This window comes from Anomaloglossus baeobatrachus, chromosome 2, assembly GCF_048569485.1.
Source record: "Anomaloglossus baeobatrachus isolate aAnoBae1 chromosome 2, aAnoBae1.hap1, whole genome shotgun sequence".
Classification (NCBI taxonomy): Eukaryota; Metazoa; Chordata; class Amphibia; order Anura; family Aromobatidae; genus Anomaloglossus; species Anomaloglossus baeobatrachus.
This window is the reverse complement of record NC_134354.1, coordinates 482,227,946-482,255,349: the sequence shown is the minus strand read 5'-3', so window position 1 is coordinate 482,255,349 and position 27,404 is coordinate 482,227,946. Positions and strand designations below refer to the sequence as shown.

At 46.0% G+C, this 27,404-nt stretch overlaps 1 protein-coding gene across 1 annotated transcript in view; it reads right to left on the bottom strand.

Moving 5' to 3' along the window:
- Positions 1 to 27,404, bottom strand: part of LANCL3 (LanC like family member 3) — a 79,891-nt gene that overhangs the window by 32,031 nt on the left and 20,456 nt on the right. Inside the window, exons 2-3 of the mRNA XM_075334257.1 lie at positions 3,712 to 3,835; positions 1,111 to 1,308 (exon numbers count right to left, since the gene is read on the bottom strand). Coding sequence (XP_075190372.1) covers positions 1,111 to 1,308; positions 3,712 to 3,835 — 322 coding nt within the window. The remainder of the gene's footprint in view (positions 1 to 1,110; positions 1,309 to 3,711; positions 3,836 to 27,404) is intronic.

Genomic DNA, 27,404 nt, shown 5'->3' with positions numbered 1-27,404 from the left:
ACTAAAATGTTTTTCTTAAGTGTGTTCTCCATTCTTCTTCCTTCAGACATATTGCTGCTCTATAGGACTGAAAGATTCTAATTTTGTTTCACTGCTCCATAGAACAGTATCCCATGCGTCTATGGCTTATTTATATGGTTTAGAACATATTGGAGTCAACTTTCCTTGTGCATTTTGGACAGTAGATGTGTATGTCTTGGTATTATGACATGGAGACCTTCATAGTTTAGTAAACACCTTGCTATGAAACCTCATTGCTTATACCACCAAATCTTGCAACAGGTCTTTTGCAAATTTTGACTACTTACCTTCTCAGGAATCTGATGGCAGTGAGTAATAGCTTCTTGTTTCTGCCACATTCAGGTAGTGTAGCCAGTATACATTTAAGTTTGGACTTGTAAACTACGGTAAGTTTCTAACTGAATCTCTGGGAACATTCAATGTTAAATGCCTTGGATACCTTTTTGTATATTTGTCCTTTTTTCGCAAAAAAATTATCTCTTAACTTTTTGACCACTCTCTTGACCACCCAAGAATAATAAGGAACTGAAGGCCATTACCCAGAGGGAATAAACTAAGATTCCTTAACAACGCTCCTAGAATCTGGTTTCTGGGGTGCTCTATTTAGTACCAAAGATGCTTGTCATGAAGGGTTGAATAAATCTGAGACTGCTGAAGTCATTAAAAGTGGCAATTTGTGTTGAATTTCATTATACTTATTGTTATGCTAAATGTGTTGAGCTATTTAAATTGCTCTTATTTCATTAGTTTATTGCAAACAGAAGAAAGTTTATAAATCTTGCTAATAAACCTAATCTGCAAAGTGGGTTGAATCATTTTGATTTCATTTTGATAGAATATTAAGGGTTTTATTTGTTATTGTCACATTCTTAAATTGTGGATTACCACTGTCCCGATCAATCATTTTTTGTATGTTGCAAGAGAATAAAAATGGCCATATTCACTATACCTGTTCCCTAGTGTATGTACTGAGCTCTATGCGCTTTTATATCATACAATTGTTTCCCATTGGTGGAGGACCTCTTTTACACTCCATCTGCATCAGTGAAACAGATTATGATAAGACACTACTAGAAAACATTGACCAACCTGGAGCACCGTGACACCAGTGGACAAGTTCATTCTCACGTTCTATCACCTCTCCAAGCTCTGGTGGCCAATTACAATTTTGTTCCTGGTTTACGAGAAAGTCTACACTTTGCCAAACGAGGTCCCGGTCAGCTGGTTGTAGGTAATCCTGGCAAGACAGGAGCATTTGCAGTATGGAAGAAAGTCCATGTGCTGCCCCTGTAACAAGAAGAAACTACATGATCAGGACTGTGTAAGAATGCCTTAAATATCTTAGATATCTTCATTTGTAGTGAGTTCTTGTGAGTCTAGTGTATGGACTGTACTTCACCAAAAGTATTAGGCCCTGTGCGCACTAGACGTTTTTGCTGCGTTTTCTACGGCATTTTTTACCGCGTTTTTGTGCAGACAACGCTGTGACATTGCTTCCCCAGCAATGTCTATGGGTTTTCACAAGTGCTGTCCGCACACAGCATTTTTTTGTAGCTGCGTTTTTGTGGTGACCACAAAAACGCAACATGTCAATTATTTCTGTGTTTTTCACAGCGTTTTTCACTCATTGAATGCAGTTCACAAAAACGCAGCCAAAAATGCGGTAAAAACACACAAAAAACGCAGCGTGAAAAAAACAAGTGCGCACATAGCCTTATAATGCACAGATCTATCATATTGCAACAATGTACACATTTTCCATTGTGTATAAAAGTATATGTCTTTTAAGCGGGCTTTACATGCTGCGATATCGTTAATGTTTTATCGTTGGGGGTCACGACGTTAGTGACGCACATCCGGCGGCATTAACGGTATCGCAGCGTGTGATACCTATGAGCGATTTTGCATTGTCGCAAAAACGTGCAAAATCGCTCATCGGTGACATGGGGGTGCATTCTCGAATATCGTTGGAGCTGCAGGTACGATGTAGTTCGTCGTTCCTGCGGCAGCACACATCGCTCCGTGTGATGCCGCAGGAATGAGGAACCTCACCTTACCTGCCGCCGCCCGCAATGAGGAAGGAAGGAGGTGGGCGGGATGTTCGTCCCGCTCATCTCCGCCCCTCCGCTTCTATTGGGCGGCGGTTCAGTGACGCTACTGTGACGTCGCTGTGACGCTAAACGAACAGCCCCCTTAGAAAAGAGGCAGTTCGCCGGTCACAGCGACGTCGCAGGGCAGGTAAGTGGTGTGACGGGTTCGGGCGATGTTGTGCGCCACGGCAGCAATTTGCCCGTGTCGCACAACCGATGGGGGTAGGAACGCACGCTAGCGATATCGGTCACGATATCGCAGAGTGTAAAGTGGCCTTTACACTGCTTGATCAATTCATGCATACAGAAAGCTTCCATCATCATACCATATATTTTTTTATTGTAAGCCTCTGATGCCATATAGAGGTCTCTGTTAGAGCCCCTTCACACACCAGTTTTCCTCGCACAAGTGCTAGCTATGTTTTTCATAGTCTAAGATAAAGATACGGTAGCTCAGATGTCTGGTTTCTTATGTCGACCAAGTGGCCACCACAAAAGCACGGAGACGTCCAATTTTTTTTAAACTCACCAATGCAAGTCTATGGGTAAGTGAAAAAAATCAAACAGCATTTTTTCACATGTAGAGTAATATGAGAGGCTCATGAAAGTTCCATCAATTTTTTTCATCTGAGAAAAACTGATGCAACTGACCAAACTCTGATGGTAAAATATAACAACTGACCAGACGCTGATGGCATGCTGATCAAAAACATGGACTGTTTTTTGCCTACAAGAAAAACTACTGATGTGAGAAGGAGACTTCACCTATATGTTTCCATTGTAAAACCACATCCGAATCCCAGACGGGTCACATGCTGGCTGTCTGTGAGGTGGAAGCTGAAACACTATGAGAGGACACACCAGAGGGTAAGTATAAGACAGGGAACTGAGATTTAAAGCGCCATTCCAGTGGTGAAAGAAGAAAAAACGCTAAAGAGGTGCGTTAAAGCAAACATACTCTGCAAGACATTTAAGGGTACTTTACACGCTGCGACATCGCTACCGATAGATCGTCGGGGTCACGTCGTTAGTGACGCACATCCGGCGTCGGTAGGGACATCGCAGCATGTAACACCAATGAGCGACGATCAACGATTGCAAAATCGTTCAAAAACGAGGATCGTTGACACGTCGCTCATTTCCTTAATATCGCTGCTGCCACTGATACGATGTTGTTCGTCGCTCCTGCGGTACCACACATCGCTATGTGTGACACCGCAGGAGCGACGAACATCTCTTTACCTGCGTCCACCGGCAATGAGGAAGGAAGGAGGTGGGTGGGATGTTACGTCCCGCTCAGCTCTGCCCCTCCGCCTCTATTGGACGGCTGCCGTGTGACGTCGCTGTGACGACGCACGAACCGCCCCCTTAGAAAGGAGGCGGATCGCCAGCCAGAGCGACGTCACTATGCAGGTATGTGCGTGTGACGCTGCCGTAGTGCTAATGTTCGCTACGGCAGCGATCACACAATATCGCACACACGACGGGGGCGGGTGCTATCGCGCGCAATATCGCTAGCGATGTCGCAGCGTGTAAAGCACCCTTTACTCTAGGCACTATTTTATCTAATTAAGCCATCTATAAAAAGTATAGAATTTACCTAGGTATTCTGTTCCATAGTACGAATACATAAGTGGAAAAGGTTTCCTCTTCTTCTTTGAATACTGTTTCCCAGACTCGAGGATGGTGACACAGACTGACTTGATCTGTGCTGATGTTAACACCTGTTAATGGAGGAAACATTGTAGTATGGAATTTCACTTTAAAACAAGAGTCTTGCATATATTAGATATATCTTTACAAGAGACTCAGAATGGGCTAAAAAATATAAGCACTAAAACTCACCTTACTGATCCCCTGATGCTGCCCAGTCATCTACCAGTCTCATTTTATTGCTCCAGTGATGACCACCACAGGCAATCACTAGAGGCGACATACTAAATCCAATGACTGTCCCTGACTCCAAAGAAAGGCTAGCCCGCTGGGTGGATTGTGGTGCTCAGTGGTTTGATAGATATCCCGACAGTAATATATGAAAGACCATGGCACTCCTATATCAGTTACCGATCTGTCAGCATGTCAAGTTCAGAGGTACCACACTTTACAAGATGTCCTCCTGGACCTTGATCACAGCTAGGGATGAGCGAGTATACTCGTTACTACTCGGTACTCGCCGAGTAGTACGGTATTCGGGCTACTCGTTACTCCACGAGTATCCTTGTGATTACTCGTGAGGAGTAGCGAGTAGGGATGGGTGATCCGGAACTATAAAGATAGATAAATCACATTATTAAAAAACATTATGATCATACTTACAGGTCCCGCGACGCGTCCTGCAGACTCTGCCTCCCGCCACTTCTCCTTCCGCATCCGTCCGATCATTCCTGTGCCGCTCAGTAACCAGCACTGACTACAAAAGGACCTTCAATGACGTCATAGTCATGTGAACCAGTCACGTGTGAATGCTGTATTACTTCATTCGCTTCAAACTAGTCACATGACTATGACGTCTCAAAGGTCCTGGTAACTGAACTTTGACAGTTACTGTGCTAGTGTCACATCTGCATCACCTGGTATGGTGGCACACTCTCCTGATAGGAACGGTCGTGTCCGGGGAGTGTCAGTCCTTTCAGGGAGATGTCCATGCGAGACTGCACGAGTCACACAAAAGTGGAACTCCAGCCTCAGTGTCAGCCTGTATCTCACTCTGTATAGCCGCTGCTGCACAGAGTGATGTAGCAGAGTTGACATTGCTCATGGCTCTCTCTGCTTCTCACACTGTATAGACTGTCTGTACAGAGTGATGTAGCAGAGTTGACAATGTTCAGTGGTTTCCCTGCTTCTCACACTGTATAGACTGTCTGTACAGAGTGATGAAGCAGAGGTGACATTGCTGTACCTGTGGACTATGGATTTTTTATAATAAAGATGGAGTCTCTAAATTTTTTTTTGTTTTATTTCTAATAAAAAAAATTTCTGTGTTGTGTTTTTCTTTTACTGTTTACTAGAAATTCATGGTGGCCATGTGTAATTTGGCATGACACCATGAATTTCGGGCTTAGTACCATCTGAGAATACAAAGCTGGTATTAACCCCTTTATTACCCAGTGTGCCACCGCCATCAGAGCCACTGGATGAGCCGGGTAAAGCACCTAGAAATGGGGCTAAGAAACAATGTGCCATTTCCAGGGGCGGCTGCGGGCTGTGCAGAATCCCAGCCCCCACCTACTTGGCTTTACCTGACTGGCGATCAAATTACGGCGGGAGCCCACGCATTTTTTTTTATTATTTTTTTAAATAATAAAAAAATTAATGGGCTTCCCTGTATTTTGATTGCCAGCCAAGGTAAAGTAAGGCAGATGGGGGTGGGGGTGACAGCCTGTAGCCGTCTGCTTTATCTGCGCTGAGATTCAAAAATACCGCGGAGCACTACATCATTTTTTTAAATTACGGTAGTTATTTATTTTTATACAACTATATATTGTGTGTGTGTGTGTGTATACAGCTCTGGCCAAAATTAAGAGACCACTGCAAAATTGTCAGTTTTTCTGATTTTTCTCTTTATAGGTATATTTTTGAGTAAAATGTAAATTGCTCTTTTATTCTATATACTAGTATTTTCAGAAAATAAATACAAAATTTATTGCTTGAAAATTCGGAGACGTTGTCAGTAGTTTATAGAATAAAAGAACAATTTACATTTCACTCAAAAATATTAAGAGAAAAATCAGAAAAACTGAAAATTTTAGAGGTCTCTTAATTTTTGCCAGAGCTGTATATATATATACCACTATATATATCTACACAATATATAATGGTATAAAAATAAATAAATAATTTAAAAAATATGACGTAGTGCTCAGCGGCATTTTTGATTCTCAGCGCACATAAACTACAGCTGTATATGCTCAGGCCAAAAGACTACTACTACTCCAGCAGGATACAGCTACACTCCCACTAAGTGGAGGCATCACAGGTGCAGGAGGAGCAAATCACACTCACTTCCAAATGTGGAGGAGGCAATTGCTGGATAGTAAAACTGCACACTAGTGGCTTGCATAGAGCACTGTTCACACTAGCAGGCACACAGTCACAAACCCGCAGCCTATTAGGTGACGCCCATACTATTAGATCAGGCGGGCTGCCAAGCCGTACCCCCACTGCGAGCTACATAGGGACAGAAACTCTGATAGCAAAGCCTAACAAAAAGGGGCCTGGCTGTATCCTGCACAAAAAAACATATGAGGTTTTTTGTTAGCGCTATGGCCATAAGACGTAAGCTTACAACCCTCGTCACGGGAACCTCATGCTTGTAGGTCCCTAAACTATATATAAGGCTAGGTTCACATTTCCGTTGTTTTAAATCCGTCCGGTCCGCCAGCGACGGATCTGTTGTTTTTTAGATGTCAACTGACGCAACGGATGTGTTTTTCACAGGATTCCATTCACAGGAATCCTGTGAAAAAACTGATCTGCCGCGTCCGTTACATCCGTTGTATATCCGTTCTTTGACGGATCCGTCCGGATCCATTTGTGTTTGGGACAGCCCACTGGGTGTGCCAAACATGCTGGGCATGCTCAGTAGAGCATGATGGAATCCAGGACTGGATTCCGTCGTGTGACGGATTACGACGGAATCCAGCACCATAGACGTTCATTATAGCTTGTGACAGATTGTGATGGATACCTGCGGAGTCTGGAATCCACAGCACAGGGTAGCCCAAGCTTTCTGGGCCCCCCTCTGCAAATTGCAGTCCACAGCTGCCCCAGAAAATAGCGCTTTCATAGAAGCACCATGTTCTGGAGCTGTATCCAACTCTTCAGCGGCCCTGGTGCCGGATGACATGCTGGGTAATAAGGGGTTAATACCAGCTGGTATAAAGCCCGAGATTCTTAATGTCAGGCCAGATTTTCGCTCATCCCTAATCACAGCCTGTTAGGAGCAATATGGTGGATGCTCAATGGTGAGTTTGGCAATAAACGGTTTATCATTGCTACAGCAGGAAGCAGAGACTGGAGGGGATCGGGCAGCAGGGAGAGGGAGCAAGGACAGTAATACAGGCATTGTTTCTTTCAGGGGTTTTTTTTGCCCATTTTGAGCCTTTAAAAAAATGTTTTTTGCCTTCATTAATATTAATGGAGCTGTCAGCTTTGTACAATTTATTTTCTATAAAGGATACCCAGTCAATCACCTTGGAACAGAGAGTTGCCCTGCTGTTTCCCAGAAATTAGTAATAAATTCTGTGGAACCTCAGCAGGAAGTGTGCAAACTCCCTGCAAAGAACAACAATTTACCCCTTACATAGTTTTCATTGAAATTAATAGGTTGCATAAGCAGTTTTTGGACTTGCTGGATCCCGCAGCCTTTTTTCAAAGGCTCATTCAGACACCAGATTTTTCCATTTTTCCCGTACATGAAGGAAAAAAAAACACTTTTCTACCCTTTCTCCTTTTTGTTAGTCCATGCAAATCAGACCGCATTTGGATGTCATACAAGTGCAATCCAATTCTTTCACAAATCCCTAAACTTGCATTACTAATGTTGAGCCAACCTTCTTATCAAAATCGGACATGTCTCTGAGATTTTCCCGTGTACCATTCGATCCAAGAAAAATAGACTATCACAGGTACAAGTCCTCTATGTAAAAACCACGGATAGCACTCATATCAGAATATCGGATGTCTGAATGACCCTAAAGGCCCCGTTACACGCAATGACATCGCTAACGAGATGTCGTTGGGGGTCACGGAATTCGTGACGCACATCCAGCCTCGTTAGCGATGTCGTTGCATGTGACACATACGAGCGACCGCTAACGATGCAAAATACTTACAAAATCGTTGATTGTTGACACGTTGTCCATTTCCAAAATATCGTTGCTGCTTTTGGACGCAGGTTGTTCGTCGTTCCTGAGGCAGCACACATTGCTACGTGTGACACCCCAGGAACGACGAACAACACCGTACCTGCGTCCTCTGGCAACGAGGTGGGCGTGACTTTCATGCGGCTGCTCTCCGCCCCTCCGCTTCTATTGGACGCCTGCCGTGTGACGTCGTTGTGACACCGCACGAACCGACCCCTTAGAAAAAAGGCTGTTCGCCGGCCACAGCGACATCGCTAGGAAGGTAAGTACGTGTGATGGGTACTAGCGATATTGTGCGCCATGGGCAGTAAATTGCCCGTGACGCACAGATGACGGGGGCGGGTGCTTTCACGAGCAAAATCACTAGCGATGTCACTGCGTGTAAAGCGCCCTTAACTCAGGATTCTCTAATCAGCTATTTGAAAGGATGGGTTCACAACCAGACAATTCCTTTAATTGACATAATTTTAAAAGTTTTAATTAAAATTAAGAACACCTTAGGGAAACAGACATGACGTTTCCTGCCAGACCCCAGAGGCCCCCTCTAAACAAACATTGTAAAAAAAAAAAAAGATAAAATATGCAAGTAACGTAATGAATGTGTTACATTTGGTTCTTTGAGGTTTCCTTTTAATTGACCTAAATTCATAATCACTTGGATGTGACTTGTCAAGGAAACAACTGAATATCATTATCAAATAGAACATATAGCTAGAAGTAATACCAGGGAATTAATATTATGGTACTAGTATACCAGCCTCCAATACATTAATGCAAATACTGAATATGCAGCTACCTCAACTGTTTAGGTTATATAATGTTAACCACTAATAACTGAAAAAGTTACTTTAAAGGGAATCTGTCACCAGGTTTTTGCTACCTCATCTGAGAGCATGAGAACATTTCCCAATAAATGAGCCATATGGTGTGCACGCTGTCGGTATGTATGTACCCCGACAGGGTGCATGCACTACTCGTACAATATACAAAAACAGGAGATACAACGAGTATATATGCAAGAGAAATATTTTTATTGATATGAAAGAGACATACGCAACACAGCATAGAATATTAAAAACAACTACCAATAATTCAAGGGGGGCACAAGATATAGAGTGTGAAAAGTTGTCATGGGTTGTCAGTGTATAGGCCAATCTCAGGACAGATTAATATAATGATGTAATAGGACTTAGTCCAGATGTGTCTGCCCCTAATAGTCGTGGAAAAGGCAAGGCCAAAAAAATATGTATATAAACACAACACAGGACAGGAGGAAAAATTCAGAGATACTCAGTCCATACGTGTCCGTCTCTAATAGTCGTGAAAGAGGTAAGGCCAATATGTACGCATAATCCAGTGCAAAAAATTGTATAATGCACTGAGACTCGGCCCATATAAGTCTGTCACTGGTAGCCGTGGCAAGAGTAAGGCCAATCAGTTATTAATATAGAGACATAACACAAGACCAAGGATGTACATAGACTCAGTCAATGCATGTTAGTCACTGAGAGCCGTGAAAACAGTAAGGCAGATCAAAGAAACCTATTTTATAGGCACTATACATGACAGAAGGCAATACAAATATAACAGGACTCAGTCTATATATATCTATCACTAGTAGCCGTGGGAGAGGTAAGGCCAATTACAAACTGTATTGAAAAGACCAACAATAAGAATAGTGCTGCAACAAGAGTAGCCCGGTCAGTATAAACAGTAAATAGATGTCAAAGCAATAAAGTGCAAGTGCATACAACTATGCCGGGGTCCAAGAGGACTCATGTGCAAAGAATTACGGTCATATAAAATACAGTGTAATAAATACAAGGACAACACCTAATACATGATCAAATACAAAGTGCACATACCCACAAGGAACAGGATCACCACAGGATGGTGGTGATCCTGTTCCTTGTGGGTATGTGCACTTTGTATTTGATCATGTATTAGGTGTTGTCCTTGTATTTATTACACTGTATTTTATATGACCGTAATTCTTTGCACATGAGTCCTCTTGGACCCCGGCATAGTTGTATGCACTTGCACTTTATTGCTTTGACATCTATTTACTGTTTATACTGACCGGGCTACTCTTGTTGCAGCACTATTCTTATTGTTGGTCTTTTCAATACAGTTTGTAATTGGCCTTACCTCTCCCACGGCTACTAGTGATAGATATATATAGACTGAGTCATGTTATATTTGTGTAACGGGGTGCCAGGGGTGCCTCCGGCCTTGTAGTCGTGGCCCCTTCTGTCAGGCTTACCCCTGGCTCCGCCGTCACTATCGGGACGGGAGATGTCTTGGTGGGGCAGAGTGTGGTGGTGCAGATGTCGTCCGGCGCACAATTACTCTTCAGGCATGGTTCAATGCAAATAACAAACATGTTTTATTCTTTGCAATTCTTCACACTTGGCAGTAACAAAATACAGTGCTGTGGCGCTTCCTTTAGCTGAGGGGAAGCCTGCTCTAGCGTCCCCTCAAGTGGGTGACTTGCCTGACTACTCCTCTTCGACCGGCTCCCACTTCTGGCTACCCACAGCCCGGACCCACACCAGACTGTTTCACCCTACGAGGTTCCGCCCGCTCCTGTTCTCTCCGGCTTCCCTGAACTTCAGTTCCCTTCTTTCTTTCTTTCTTTCTGCCCACTCAGCTCCACACTCTGCCCCTGGCTGTTTCTTCTCTCCCGTCCCGGACACAACTGCCTTCAGCACACACTTCCTTTCCCCCCTAAGCTGCCGGCTCCTCCTCCCTCCTCTACAGTTTCTATGGGGACAGCATTAACCACTTCAGAGAAAACCTGTGCTTCCTTGTAAGGGGTCTGCCCACCCCTTACATACCTCCCCTCTTTAAGCCTAAGCCTCCCGGCAAGGCACAAATCTAAAATCACATTTTAAAACTAAACAAAGTCATTTTAATGAAACTGCGAACATGTTCACCTGAGGGCACCCGCAAGGGCACACCAGTCCAGCGCCCGGAGTTCCTCCTGGAAGCTCCCGGTCTTAGTCGTGCCCGGAGGCCGTCGGCAGGCACTCCCGGTCTTAGTGGAGTTTCTGCCCGGAGGCTTTTGCAGCACTCCCGGTCTTAGACGTTAGCTGGCAGGAACACAACTCGGCAAAAATCTTCTTAACGACGCGGAGGGAGCCCCTGGCTCAGTCCAGCATCAGGCTCTCTTCCGGGCTCAGCAACTTGAACGGTTACAAACAACACACCTTCTTCCGGCTCAAAACAACGCCGGTGTTGAACAAAAACAGGCCCGCCATCTTCCGGTCTTGAAAAGTCACTCCGGATGATATGCACGTTGCCATTCGGCTCGTTGGGCCTGCACGTACTCCGACAGGGACTGTCCGGGCAACCGGCGCAGCCTCCGGAAGGGCTCGTAGTTGGCGGGTTGCTCCAACGTCTCGGGTGGGAGAGTTCAGCTAGCACCGGTCTTTGCTGCGACCGCCGCCCGAATTGGCATTCCTCCCACTCGATTTCCTGTTGCCACTGTGCGGCCTCTTGTGTAGTGGGCCGCTCCGGTCCTCCTGGCACAGCCGGTAGGTTAAGGGTGGGTCCTTCCGCAGCCGCAGTCTGCTTCGGGCGTCCTCTGCCCAGGCTAGTCGCTACTAGTGCGGCTACCGCAGCTTGCTGTTTTCCTGGAGTCTCTATCTTGCTCGGAGTCAGCGTTTCTGGTAATGGCGTCGGGGTCAGTGGAGATGCTGGAGGAAGTGGAGGCGGGCTTACTTTTCCCGCTCTTGGGTATACTCCACCCTTAGTCTCACACCACAGATCGACCCCTCCGCGGCGGCACTTCTTTCTTCTTACAACACCGCCCACTGTACATGTCTGTGTTCGTGCCCTGGGACCGGCACCTCCCCTCTTTGGGCGGAGTACTCCGAACTTCTTTTTCGGCACCGGCCAGCCCCAGGCTCTTCTTTTGGCGCCAATTCTTCGCGCGCTTTCTGTTTCTTCACAGACGACGGCCACCTTGCCGCCATCTTGTGCCCGGTCCACCGCCTCAGGCACTGTTTCTTCTTCCCACCATGGGACTGGAAATCTTCGCTGAGAGTCCGGATCAGGGGCCCTGGGCACCACTTGGTCTCCATCTTCTTGGAGCGGGTCCCCTTGCATACGATCCGGATCCTGCCGACTATGCCAAATGTAACGGGGTGCCAGGGGTGCCTCCGGCCTTGTAGTCGTGGCCCCTTCTGTCAGGCTTACCCCTGGCTCCGCCGTCACTATCGGGACGGGAGATGTCTTGGTGGGGCAGAGTGTGGTGGTGCAGATGTCGTCCGGCGCACAATTACTCTTCAGGCATGGTTCAATGCAAATAACAAACATGTTTTATTCTTTGCAATTCTTCACACTTGGCAGTAACAAAATACAGTGCTGTGGCGCTTCCTTTAGCTGAGGGGAAGCCTGCTCTAGCGTCCCCTCAAGTGGGTGACTTGCCTGACTACTCCTCTTCGCCCGGCTCCCACTTCTGGCTACCCACAGCCCGGACCCACACCAGACTGTTTCACCCTACGAGGTTCCGCCCGCTCCTGTTCTCTCCGGCTTCCCTGAACTTCAGCTCCCTTCTTTCTTTCTTTCTTTCTGCCCACTCAGCTCCACACTCTGCCCCTGGCTGTTTCTTCTCTCCCGTCCCGGACACAACTGCCTTCAGCACACACTTCCTTTCCCCCCTAAGCTGCCGGCTCCTCCTCCCTCCTCTACAGTTTCTATGGGGACAGCATTAACCACTTCAGAGAAAACCTGTGCTTCCTTGTAAGGGGTCTGCCCACCCCTTACATTTGTATTGCCTTCTGTCCTGTATAGTGCCTATAAAATAGGTTTCTTTGATCTGCCTTACTGTTTTCACGGCTATATGCATTGACTGAGTCTATGTACATCCTTGGTCTTGTGTTATGTCTCTATATTACTAACTGATTGGCCTTACTCTTGCCACGGCTACCAGTGACAGACTTATATGGGCCGAGCCTCAGTGCATTATACAATTTTTTGCACTGGATTATGCGTACATATTGGCCTTACCTCTTTCACGACTATTAGAGACAGACACGTATGGACTGAGTATCTCTGAATTTTTCCTCCTGTCCTGTGTTGTGTTTATATACATATTTTTTGGCCTTACCTTTTCCACGACTATTAGGGGCAGACACATATGGACTAAGTCCTATTACATCATTATATTAATCTGTCCTGAGATTGGCCTATACACTGACAACCCATGACAACTTTTCACACTCTATATCTTGTGCCCCCCTTGAATTATTGGTAGTTGTTTTTAATATTCTATGCTGTGTTGCGTATGTCTCTTTCATATCAATAAAAATATTTCTCTTGCATATATACTCGTTGTATCTCCTGTTTTTGCTCATCTGAGAGCAGTATAATGTAGGAAAAGAGAACCTGACTCCAATGTTAGTTTACTGGGTGCAGTAGTTGTGACACAATCAGTGTTGTTTGGCCATGTGCGCACGTTGCATTCTGTAACTTGCAGAAATGAACGCATCCTCTGGCAGAATAAATAAAGTTTGACCATTCAAACAGTATGAAAAAATGTAAAAAAAAAAATTAACTTTATTTCATACACTATAATGATAATTTACCGCAAATAATTAATGTATTTTATTAATTATGTTCATAATTAAGTAAAAGTATTGTTTTACTAATTTTTTGATGTCGGAATGGATGTGAGGGCAAATGGAAACCTTTTGACATCACTATAATGTAAAAAACGCATGCTTTGTTTTTGACCAAAAAGCATGCGTTCAGCATCAAAAATTATGTAAAACGCTACAAATTTCTTTAAGGATGCGTTTTGATGATTCTCATTGACTTCAATGTTAGCAAAACGCTGCCAAAATGGAAAAAACAATTGACATGTTGCTTCTTCAAATGCAGAGTTTTTGACAAATTTTAAGCAACTAAAACGCAGCGTTTTTAACAGCATCATGCACACAAGAAAGCCCTATTTCCCATAGATTTTGCCTGGATATCAAAACGCATGCAATTTTGCATTAAAACACTGCAGCTCAAAACGCCCCGGAAACGCATGAAAAAACGCAACGTGCGCACATGGCCTTAGATGAAGCATGCAGCAAAACTCAGAAAGCTAAACTCGCCCACACCACAGTTTTCTGTATACATTGTCTATAGACAGTGAGCTGCTAATCATAGGAGAGGGCGACGTCAGACCAAGGTTTGCAAGTTGTTGTTGCTACTGTAGTCTATGCAGTGATAAGCTGCTAGGGATAAAACCTTAATTTAAAGTGAACAGAACACAGCGTACTAAATGACACATACCTGAATTCAGTGTTTTAACTAGTAATGGGTGAACCCGCAGATATCCAGGATCAGCGGGTCCAACCAGATTTTAAAAAAAAAATATTTGGGCCTGGAATTGATCCCAGATACCGATCCCCATATATCCCATCTATGAGGGCAAGAATTATGTGCTTTAAAATGGTGATAGAAAGGGCTAGGGGGATTAGCACAAGTGCGTTATACTTGCCAGTCTTCTCGCAGCTATAACACTACTACCGGGATCCCTCATTATCCCTCATGCATCTGTACTGCTTCCCCCACCAACTGTGACTGATTGCAGTCAGACGAATCGGAGACGTTGTCTGCGTGTCTATAGTGATGAAAAATAAATAAATAAAAAAATTGGCCTAGTGTCCTCACATTTAATGATACCAAGCACAGATAAAGCATACATCTACAGGCTGCAGCCCCCAGCTGTGTGCTTATCTTGGCTATGTATCAAAATAAGAGGGACCCCCAATTTTGATACCTAGCCATGATAAAGCCAACAGCTGGCGGGTGGTATTCTCAGGCAGGAAAGGCCCATGGTTATTGCCCCCCAGCCTAGAAATAGCAGCCTGTAATCATCCAGAATTGTTGCATCCATTAGATGCAAGAATCCTGCTACTTTACCCAGCTCATCCAGATTGCCCTGATACGGTAACTGCCACTAAGCCCTAGATTTGCAATGGGAGGAGTCTCTGAGATTCCCCCATTACAAATCCATAAGTGAAAAGAAATAAACACAACCACAGATAAAAATCCTTTATTTGAAATAAAATGCAAAAAACACCCTATTTCACCCTTTTATTAACCCCAAACACCCAGTTCTGATGTAATTTACATGAGGTCCTATTACCATTCCGGCTTTGCTACATACATACTGAAGTCACAATGCATGGGCACAGAACATGTCCGCACACTGTGGCTTCAGGTAAAGACTGACTGAGCCGTAGCGATAAGTGGCGACATCCCTCAGTTTACTTGCAGTCAGAGCTGGAGGTTCCCACGATACCCCAACTGTGACTGTATGTAAAATGACGTCAGGTAACCTCATTGAACTCACCTCTGCTCGTCTGCTGAAATTTACACGCCAAATTTCTGCACCAAATCTGCATCTCTTGGCAAAAAAATCGCATCAAAACTGCATGCGTTATGATGCGGTTTTGATGCGATTTTTTTGCCAGGAGGTGCAGATTGGGTGCAGGAATATGGTGTATTAATATCAGCACCAAATCTTAAACTTTTGTAAAAAAAAAAAACGGTTTTCTGCACGGAGATGCAGGTCTGTGAATGCAGTTACCTAACCTGAGGTGAGGTCACTGAGTTTAATGAGGTCACCTGAGGTCAGTTTACCTACGGTCACAGGTGGGGTCCTGTGGAAAATTGCAGCTATGACCGCAGATAAACTGATTGACTGAGCCACAGCAATGAGTCGTGATGTCAATCTCTGGGTGAAGCCCACAGTGTGTGAACATGTTCTGCGCCTGCGCACTGTGACTTCGGTGTTTAGGGTTAATAGAGGGATGAAAGAGGGTGTTTTATTTTAATTTTATTTCAAACAAAAGATTTTTTTAAGTGTTTGTGTTCATTTCTTTTTACTGACAGATTAATAATGGGGGGGGGGTCTCATGGATGCTACATTACTAATCTAGGGCTTAGTGGCAGCTGTGAGCTTTCATTAACTCCTTTCATTAACCCATCGCACCCAGGCAATTGGGATGGACAGGGTAAAGTTCTGGTATTGCCACAGGAAATGGATGCAACAATTCTGGGCAGCTGCAGACTGCTATTTTTAGGCTGGGGTGGCCCAATAACCATGGGCCTCTCCAGCCTGAGAATACCAGCTCCCAGCTGTCAGCTTTATCATGGCTGGGTATCAAAATTGTGGAGTTTCCACATGCGATTTTTTAAAATTACCGTATTTTTCGCTTTATAAGACGCACCTGATTATAAGACGCACCCCCAAATTTGGTGAAGGAATAGAGAATTTTTTAATAAATGGGGTCCGTCTTATAATGCCAGTGTCCGTCTAACAAATAATATAGGGTATATGTCCCTCATAGCCCCCTCATCCTAAAATTAGCCCCCTTAATCTGGATATGGCCACCTTATATTGAACACGGCCCCCAGTGATGCCACATTTCCCCTATGGCTGGCATACATCCTCTATGGCTGGCACACAGGCCCACTGTGGCTGGCACACAGGCCCACTGGGGCAGGCAGACAGGCCCACTGGGGCAGACAGACAGGGCCACTGTGGCTGGCAGACAGGCCCACTGTGGCTGGCAGACAGGCCCACTGTGGCAGGCAGACAGGCCCACTGTGGCAGGCAGACAGGCCCACTGGGGCAGGCAGACAGGCCCACTGGGGCAGGCAGACAGGCCCACTGGGGCAGGCAGACAGGCAGGCCCACTGGGGCAGGCAGACAGGCCCACTGGGGCAGGCAGACAGGCCCACTGGGGCAGGCAGACAGGCCCACTGGGGCAGGCAGACATCACCCTCTGTTACATATCGCCCCCATGTTGCTGCTTTTAGTAAAATAAACTCTTTCCTTACCTTCTGCAGCACTGTCTTGTCTTGTGTCTCCCTCCTCAAGGTTGAGCTCCTCCTGTCTCCTGCATTTCCTACTTCCTGGTTCTAGTGCCAGTCATGTGATCGGGACAGCAGTGAGAGATATCTCTGCGTGCCTAATCACAGCAGCAGGAGGGAGACCGGGCAGACGCTGGAGGAGGTGAGTAAAGAGTTTATTATTTTACTATGGGCAGCAGCACGGGAGGCTATAGCTAACACAGGGGGAGGGGGGATCCTGTGCGATCAAAGGTAAGCACAGGCAGATATAATATGTGCAGCTCCCCCAGCCCATCAGCGCGATGCAGTTTCAGCACCACGCTTCTGATGGACAGCGGCTGTGCATATTATATGAGCGGGAGCAGGAGATCAAACGCTGCCGCTCCCAGCTCTCCATGCCCCCAGCAGCCCCCAGCACCGCTCCAGAGCTGCCCGCACCTCCACTGGACTCTGTATATATATACCCCCCCCGTATATTCGGATTATAAGACGCACCCCCTACTTTCCCCCAAAATTTGGGGGAACAAAAGTGCGTCTTATAAAGCGAAAAATACGGTACTTATTTAAATTAATTTAAAGAAGTCGCATGGAGTCCCCTTTATTTTGCCACACAGCCAAGATAAGCACATGGAGGGCTGACTGCAACAAATCACAGACGCAAGGACTGCCGGTGGGCGGGGAAAGTAGTGCATATGCATGAGGGTAATGAGTGGTCCCGGAACTAGTGTTATAGCTGCGCGGGAGATTGGTAAGTCTAATGCACCTACTTTCTTCCTATTTTCTTTATTTTTCCTTAATTTGTTTTTATTATCTGTATGGCCAGATCCAGAGAGTTAAGGGGGCTTTACACGCAACAACATCGCTAATGAGATGTCGTTGGGGGTCAAGGAATTCGTGACGCACATCCGGCCTCGTTAGCGACGTCGTTGCATGTGAAACACACGAACGACCGTTAACGATGAAAATTACTCACCTAATCGTTGATCATTGACACGTCGTTCTAATCGCAAATATCGTTGCTGTTGCAGGACGCAGGCTGTTCGTCGTTCCTGCGGCAGCACACATCGCTATGTGTGACACCGCAGGAACGAAGAATAACACCTTACCTGCGGCCGCCGGCAATGAGGAAGGAAGGAGGTGGGCGGGATGTTATGGCCACTCATCTCCGCCCTTCCGCTTCTATTGGTCGGCCGCTTAGTGACACCGCTGTGACGCCGCACAAACCGTCCCCTTAGGAGGCGACACGCCGGCCACAGCGACGTCGCTAGGCAGGTAAGAATGTGTGACGGGTGTTAGCGATGTTGTGCGCCACGGGCAGCGATTTGCCCATGACACACAATCAACGGGGGCGGGTGCTTTCACCAGCGTCATCGCTAGTGATGTCGCTGCATGTAAAGCCCGCTTTACTTGGAGTTCCCTGAGAACTGTGGGCCCGGGGTCGGTGCACGGATACTTGGTATCTGGACTTTTACAGCCAGGGTTCGACCATCACTAATTTTAACCCCTACCTCTTGCTGTCCTCAGAGTTCATAGCAAAATCTGCAATAGGGCATCAATATCTGAGCATACACAGCACATCTTACTAAGAAGTCATCTGGGGCCACCAGGATCAAAGGATAGCCAAGCTGAGTCATATAAATCCTGAATTGTGCTGATCTCATTTTCTGGAGGACCCAGCACTTCAGTATATTATACAGATGGCCCATTCATCTTCAACGCACCATAGGAATAATATTTTTTCCTTTTCTTCTCCCTAGAAATTGCTGTGCACTATTGTCATATTATACAAATCATCAAACATATTTATGATTAATCTGTTTTTATTGATTTTTCACACAGTAAATAACAATGTATTAGAGAGAAAGAAAGCAAGATTAGATAGAGAATTCGTGAGAGCGGTCTCTCTTCAAGTCCAACAATCTTGTATATTCCAATACATATAATAATTAAGATGTAAAACATGCTCTTCACATTTACTCTATATTAACATTTCTCCTTATTTAGCTAATTACACACTGCTTCAGTTCCCGTTTCCTTTCACTTTCGGATGTACTTCAAATACTATGTCTTGCTTCAAATTATCTCCATTTTCTGTCTAACAAACAACCATAACTATGCTATTTTCCTATTTTTCGGTCTGAGGGGGATCCTGAGCGTAGCCCCCTAAGTGACAGAATGTCTTACTTCCGGCCTGGGCCAGGGTGGGCCCCTACCAGCGTTATGTGTCTGAGTTGGGAGTAAGCTTTGCACCCCCGGTACAGCTTACTGAAGTTCCAAATGGATATGTTTTGCATAGGAAGTGTATCAAGTTCGCAATGAAGAAGGAAGATTTTTTAGTGTACTTGGAGAGAGCGCAAGAAGAGAAAAGGTAGGGGAGAAAGATATCAGAGATGAAAGCTTAGGAGAAAGAGCGAGAGAGGAGAGGAATATACTGGGGAACGAGAAGAAAGAGAAGAGAAAAAAAAATGGGAGGGAGAGATGGGATGTGTAATTTGGTGGGGGATTGTAAGATGAGGGGAGGATTAAGGGGAGGGAAGGGATTGGGAGTGGAGGGAGGAGGTAATGGGGTTAGGGGTAGTTATGACACACCGGCCCCCTGGACCACCCTTTTACTGAGCCAGTAACCTCGAGAAGTCCTGAGTTTCCCTAAACATAATCCAGGGCTGCCAAGTCCGGGTGTGGGTATCAGTAGTGTCATTTGCTATTGCAGATAATTCTTCCATCAGGGCTATGTGTGAGAACTCCTTAAACCACTCCCCAAGAGGTAGCATCTCCGTCCTCCGCCAGTATCTGGGGATTACTGATCTAGCTGCAATCAGGCAAAACCTGAGGAGATCTCTTTTTTTGTGCCCCAATGGGGCCTGGCAACATAGAGAGGATCGCCACCTGAGGGGTAGGACTGACCTTGATTCCTGTGATCCTTGTGTAAGCCCCGAGTACCGCGTCCCAGAAGGGTTTGATTTATTCACATTCCCACCATATGTGGGACATTGTCCCCTTTTCAGTGCCATAGCGCCAGCACCCATCTGGGGCCGAAGGCAAAGGTTTATGAATTTTGGTTGGGCATAGGTACCACCGAGCCAGAATCTTGTAATTCTTTTCCTCAGTGAACCCTGCCACCGACATTTTCTGTGTAAAGAGAAAAGCTTTTTGCTTATCCTCCTTCGAGAACATGGTACCCAGTTTCTTTTCCCATGCCCGGACATAGTCCGGGCCCGGGTGATTAGGCCGTCCGTTAAGGTGTTTATATATCACTGAGATCAAGTGGGGGGGGTGAATTCCCTAGGAACAAGCCCTCAAACGGTGTGGGTGACACCGGGAGAGGGCAATGTCCCTCCACACCCCATCTCCCCAAAAAGGACCGTAACTGACCATACTGCAACCAAGAGAGTTTCATGGGAGGGTCTTTTTCCTCCAACTGTTCCCGTGTGGGGATATGTGTGTCCCGTAATAAGTGAACCACACGAAGGTCCGAATTGTGATGCCAGCGTAGAAACCTCTCCCCCCCCCATCGCTGGAGGGAACTCCGGGTTGTTGAATATGGGAGTTAATGAGCTAGGAGTCTTAGGGCGGCTTTGCACGTTGCGACATCGCACATGCGATGTCGGTGGGGTCAAATCGAAAGTGACGCACATCCGGCGTCACTTTCGACATCGTACTGTGTAAATGCTAGATGATACGATGAACGAGCGCAAAAACGTCGTTATCGTATCATCGTTGCATTCACCGACATTTCCATAATGCCGGTGCCGCGACAGGTACAATGTTGTTCCTCGTTCCTGCGGCAGCACACATCGCTGTGTGTGAAGTCGCAGGAGCGAGGAACATCTCCTTACCTGCCGCCGGCGGCTATATGGAAGGAAAGAGGTGGGCGGGATGATTACATCCTGCTCATCTCCGCCCCTCCGCCGCTATTGGCCGCCTGCCGTGTGACGTCGCTATGACACCGCACGACCCTCCCCCTTAGGAAGGAGGCGAGTCGCCGGCCAGAGCGACGGTCGCAGGGCAGGTATGTGCATGTGAAGCTGGCGTAGCGATAATTTTCGCCAAGCCAGCTATCACAAGATATCGTACCTGCGATGGGGGCGGGGACTATTGCGTGCGACATCGCAGCATCGGCTTGTGATGTCGCAACGTGCAAAGCCCGCCTTAGTCAGTCCGCTGTTTTCTCTCAGCCTATCCCATAACGTCAGCGTTGCCTTCACCAATACCCCCTCGGTTCAATGTATATCTTGTCTCTCTGTCCCACCCATGGAAGATTCTTCAGAAGTATCGGGGTGCAACCTTGCTCCAGCTCTACCCACTGTTTTGCGTTTGCTTGGAAGTGCCAATCAAATAATCTGACCAATACCGATGCTTGGTGATATAGTTGTAGATTTGGTAATCCCGCCCCTCCCTCTTGCTTGTGTCTGGTGAGGGTTAAGAACTTTATTCTGGGTTTTGCTTGTTTCCATATGAATTTTATAAGGGCGGTTTTCATGGACTTTAAGAAGCTTGTTGGAGGGTTTATGGGGACAGCCTGGAATACATATAAGAATCTTGGGAGAATGTCCATTTTAAAGGTGTTAATCCTTCAGAACCAAGTTAGAGGTTTTTTATTGTATGTTTTGAAGTCCCTAATGGTCTTATCTAGTAGAGTTTGATAGTTTAATGTGTATAGTTTATATAGATCGGTAGGTATCTGAATTCCCAGATACTTTATTGAGTGTCTGCCACCTGAATGGAAAATTGCTTTGGGATCTCTGGACTTCTGATGCCGGCAATGAGATGTTTAGGGCTTACGTTTTTTTGTAGTTGACTTTGAAGTTGCTAAGATTCCCATAACGTTCAAATTCCTTCAGGAGAGAGGGGAAGGAGATATGGGGTTCTGAAATATACAGCAATAAGTCATCTGCATAGAGGGCCGTTTTTTATTGTCTCCCATCCAAGCTCAGACCTCGCACACTGGGGTTCTTCCTGATAGCAACTGCCAGATGCTCCATAACAATGGCATAGATTAATGGGGATAACGGGCATCCCTGTCTAGTACCATTGTGGATCCGATAAGGGGTTGAGAGGGAGCAGTTTGCTTTAATCCGTGCTGTAGGGCCGGTATAAAGGGCCATTATTTTAGCTAGAAAACCTCCCCTCAGTCCAATCTGTTTAATGGCCGCCTCCATAAAACCCCAGTGTATACGGTAAAAAGCCTTTTCGGCATCGATTGACAACAGGCCCACACCCCTGCCCTGGCAATTAGCGATATGGTCTTGCATACGTTGCCCCTTGCCTCGAGTCCCTGCACGAATCCCACCTGGTCCGAGTGTATTATGTCTGGGAGTAACGGTGTCAGTCTATTGGCTAATAATTTTGCAAAGATTTTCATGTCTACAATAATCAACGAGATTGGGCGACAATTTGATACCATTGTGGGGTCTTTCTCTGGTTTGGGTATTACAACTACATGGGCCTCTAATGATTGAGGAGCGAACCCATTGGTATATGTGACTGAGTTAAACACCTTTGTCATGAAGGGTGTGAGCCTGTCTCTGAAGGTCTTAAAGAATAGTGGGGAGAACCCGTCCGGTCCAGGGCTCTTTCCACTGGGAGTATTTTTGATGGCTTCCTCTACCTCCGCCTCCGTGAATTGTTCCTCAAGCTGAGCTGACGCGTCGTCCCCTATTACCGGGAGGGCTGTGTCTGTCATGTATTCGTCTACCCGCCTCTGAAATTCCTGGGGATCCATGTCCGAGGATTTTCCTTTGATATTGTATAAGTTGGAGTAAAATGTTTTCATAATGTCTAGGATTTCTACCGGGTTGTGTTCCTTTGTCCCATTTGGGTGCTTTAATCGGGGGATATATTGAGTCTGTGTACGGGGATGAAGGAGACGTGACATCGGGCGGCTGCATTTGTCCGAGTAGTTATATAGGGTCTTTTTTAATTGATTTTTGAATCTAAGGTAACCTAAGTTTAAGATGGCTTTCAGGTCATTTCTACATTTAGTGAGTTCTATCAATGTTTCTGAGGATGGTATGCTCTTGTGTTTAGTTTCTAGTACTTGAATTTGGACCAGGAGTTCTGTCACCCTAGCCTATTTTGCCTTTTTGATGCGTGCTCCCTGTTTTATAAAAGTACCTCTCAGGATACACTTCAGGGCCTCCCACTTAATGGGATACGGTGTAGCGTCCGAAGTGTGTACTGAGAGGAATGAGTCAATTGAGTCCCCAATATCCGGCACGCACATAGGGTCCCGGAGCAAGGTGTCATTAAGTCTCCAACTCTAAAGGTCCAGTCACACTAAACAACTTACCAGCGATCCCAACAAAGATAGGGATCGCTGGTAAGTTGCTAGGAGGTTGCTGGTGAGATGTCACACTGCGACGCTCCAGCGATCCCACCAGCAACCTGACCTGGCAGGGATCGCTGGAGCGTCACTACATGAGTTGCTGGTGAGCTCACCAGCAACCAGTGACCAGCCCCCAGCGCCACGTGGAAGATGCTGCGCTTGGTAACTAAGGTAAATATCGGGTAACCAACCCGATATTTACCTTGGTTACCAGCGCACGCAGCTACACGTGCAGAGAGCAGGGAGCAGCGCACACTGAGCGCTGGCTCCTTGCTCTCCTAGTTACATCACACATCGGGTTAATTACCCGATGTGTGCTGCAGCTAAATGTGCACAAAGCAGGGAGCAGCGCACGATGCTTAGCGCTGGCTCCCTGCTCTCCTAGCTACAGCACACATCGGGTTAATTAACCCGATGTGTCCTGCAGCTACATGTGCACAGAGCAGGAGTCGGCACTGACAGTGAGAGCGGCGGAGGCTGGTAACAAAGGTAAATATCGGGTAACCAAGGACAGGGCTTCTTGGTTACCCGATGTTTACTGTGGTTACCAGCCTCTGCAGAAGCCGGCTCCTTCTGCAGTAGCTAAATTTCTCTTGATTCATATGTTCATGGCAGTAATGCAGATTCCATTTTTCACATTTTCACTCTTGCATATAGCTATTGGATTTTTCAAGTCAGTATTCACACAGCAGTTTCTGCTATTTCATGTATTCCCCTTACATAGTCACTGGTGTGCATACCTTATCTCCCCATAGTGATGTTTCTTTAGGTTTTTGCACCCAGTTCGGACTTAGAATGGTGTTCCAAACATTATTCCTATTTGTTAGTATTTTTTCGTTTGTGAACCCTCCCCAACCACACCTATTGCCAATCCATATCATACGCATAAATAGCCTGGGTCTCAGCTTCCCATACACGGTAAGTTTTTTAACTGCATGAGAGGACACACACAAGCTAGGGACCCCAACGTAGAGAAATACTTTGGCGTAGTGTTGGGGCTCTATTGCATTGATCAATTCAGTAGCTAAATTTCTCTTTATTCATATATTCATGGCAGTAATGCAGGTTCCATTTTTCACATTTCATTCTTACATATAGCTATTGGATTTTTCATGTCAGTATTCACACAGCAGTTTCTGCTATTACATGTATTCCCCTTGCATAGTCACTGGTGTGCATACCTTATCTCCATATAGATTCCTCTGGGGTGGCTGAGGGTGTGAACTCTCCCTTTATGGCGGACCCTTAGACGGAATGGGAACCCCCATGTGTATGGCATATTTTGTCGCCGGAGAGTGTCCAATAGGGGTCTCAGTGCCTTCCTTTTTTGCAAAGTCCATATTGAGAGGTCTGGGAGGATCTGAAGTTGCTTATCTTGGTGACGGTTGGTTCCGGATACACGGGCCCGCGCCATGATGGCGTCTTTTAGCTGGTATAGATGAACTCTACAGATCACATCTCTGGGGTACTCTGGGTACATTGATTTGGGTCCTAAGGCCCTGTGAACTCTATCTAGCTCGAGGTTGGTATCCAGGGGGACCTGCAGGAGTGAGTTAAGTATATGACGTGTTGTTTTGTCCAGCTCACCCGGCTCAATAGACTCTGGGAGGCCCCGTATTCGTATGTTATTTTGCCGCCCTCTATTTTCTGCGTCGTCCATTTGATCCGCCAGGTAATGCAGTTGGTAAGAATGGATTGACAGGTCAGAGGAGTGGGTGTTCAGTTTCTGTGACATAGATGTTGTAGTTGCCTCCACGGTGGTCACTCTCTCCCTCACATGCTGTATATCATCTTTCAGGGCCACCAGTTCAGCTTTATATGCATTTTCTAATCGGGCAACATAGTGCTCCATTTCCTCCCTTGATGGCATATTTTTAATTCTATTACTTAATTCCCGGAGATCTGTCAGAGCTGCCATTCTCACAGCCCTGGAACCTTCGTTCCCCAGCTGCATCATCTGGTCTTGGATTCCCTGTGGGGAGTGAGCATCTCTCTGGGGGGGCCCATTTGGTGATGATGGATTTCATCTCCCTGTTCATGGGGTCCCTTCCCCTGATTCCAGGATATTTGTATAGCTTCTGAGGCTGGGGTTGCCCCTATGTACTTTGCGCCGGTGGTCTGGGGGTCTCTCATCTGGTCTGTAGTGGGGGATGGCGTCTGTTCCTGCCTTTCTGTGCCTCCCCATTCCTGTGATTCCTGACCAGGTCTGCCAGCCCTTTGTGCCACGTTGGCTTCATGTTGTGACCCCTGCTCTGGAGACCCTGGCTGTGGCAAATCCTGAACGCCGCCTGTTTCACCATTCCATATCGGGGATCCTCCCTCCACCTCTGCCCGTGCTGTGAGGCCTGTGCCCGGATTTCTGCCCGTCCGTCTCCTCCCAATTCCGCCGCTCCTCCGCTGTCGCTTGCTGGTCCGGGTGTAGCTGTCGGCAGTTGCTTTTCCTCTGTCCCGCTGCCTGCCTGCGTCGCCATCACGGGTCCGGATCCATGCTGATCTGCAGTGCTCGCTCCTGACATGAAGCGGGAGATGTCCTGTGATAGGGGCTCCGCTGCTCTTGCCATGCTGGTAGGTGCTCCCTTCTTTCTATTTGCGCCCATGGGTGTTGGTCTGGGTGCTGCGGTGCTCTGATTATCTGTGTTTCTGTCGGCCCGGGCTGGCAGCTTAGTAGATGTGCATCTCTACTCCTCCATAGCCAGGCCAAGCCCCCCATCAAACATACTGTATTTATATCACAGCATAAATGAATTACAACTGAACGAATGTTAGAATAAAGAAGTTCTCCAGTGAAAGCAAGTGATCACCTATCCACAGGATCGGTGATAATAACTTATTGATCAGTGGGGGCTGAACACTGGGACCCACGCCTATCAGCAGAACATAGCACTTCTATCCCCGTTAGAATACAGCAGCACTGTGCATGTTCGACTGCTGCCCTATTCATTTGCTATAGTGCTGGGGCTGCCAGCAGCCACGTGGGAAATGAATGGATCGGAAGTTGGGCATGTGCACTGCTGATCTATGCAGGTCACAGCAGTCATACCTCTGCTGATCAATACGTTATCACCTATTCCATGGATAGTTTGGGGTCCTATTGAACAATTTGCATTGGGGCCCACAAGCTTCAAGTTACGTCACTGTTGATAAAAGGTTTTAGTATGAACAAACTATATTTTAATCAATAGATCTTGGAATAAAAATAAGTTCCACAACTTCGGTGTATTTCCTGATGAAGAAGTGGGCTTTCACTTCGAAACACATTGAAATAAAGCTCCTTCATCTACTAAACAGAGATTTTGGATCTTCTACTCGTCTACAGCAGCTCAGTTTTTAATCGACGTTTCTCCTGGTTCTTATTATACAAAAGACATAGCAGTCACTACTTTCTGTGAAGTAAAGCATTTTTCTGCCTGTTTTATTACGTGTGCGAGTATTTCAGCCGCGTCTCCAGTCCCCTGAGCACATCATAAATCAAGTCACTGAGCTACAGTAGGAGCTGTAGCTGCCTATGAGCTCATATGTAATTGACTTGATTTATGATAAGCTTTGTTGACTGGAGACATGGGAGAAAAATGTTCACGTGTGATAAAACAGGCAGTGAAATGTTTTACCTCACAGAAAGGAACATCTGAGATCGAATCTCCAATGATTCTGTCTGCATACTCTCTTTTGTTTCCTCCCCTAGTCAGGTACTGAGGTATATTCAGACCACGTCCCTGTACGGACAGGCAAGGCCATTACACAATACATAGCAGGGGCACATTTATAAGATTATCTCAGCACAGGATTTTTTTTAGATATCTAATTGTGAAACTTATTTTTATTTCAAGATGTATTGAAAATTATTAAATATTAAAAATGCACTTAGCTCGTGGGATAACCCCTTTAACTCCTTCCACCATTTTTGTTTTTCCTCCCCTTCTACAAAAGCCATAACTTTTTTATGTTTACCTCCACATAAGCCATAAGAAGGTTTGTATATTGTAAGTTGAGTAGCAGTTTCGGATGACACCATTCATTTTACGATACAATGTACGGGAAAATGTGTAAAAAAAATTCTAGAATTGTTTTTGGGGTTTTGTTTTTATGGCGTTCATTGCATAGTTAAAATAAGCCGACATGATTCTCCACAGTAGCATAGCTAAAGGGGGCAGTCGATCCGGACCCCAATCAGAGGGGCTCATCAGAAGCGACTGCCACTCTTATCGGTATCGGTGCGCGCAGCATCAATACAGTTAGATTCTGCGT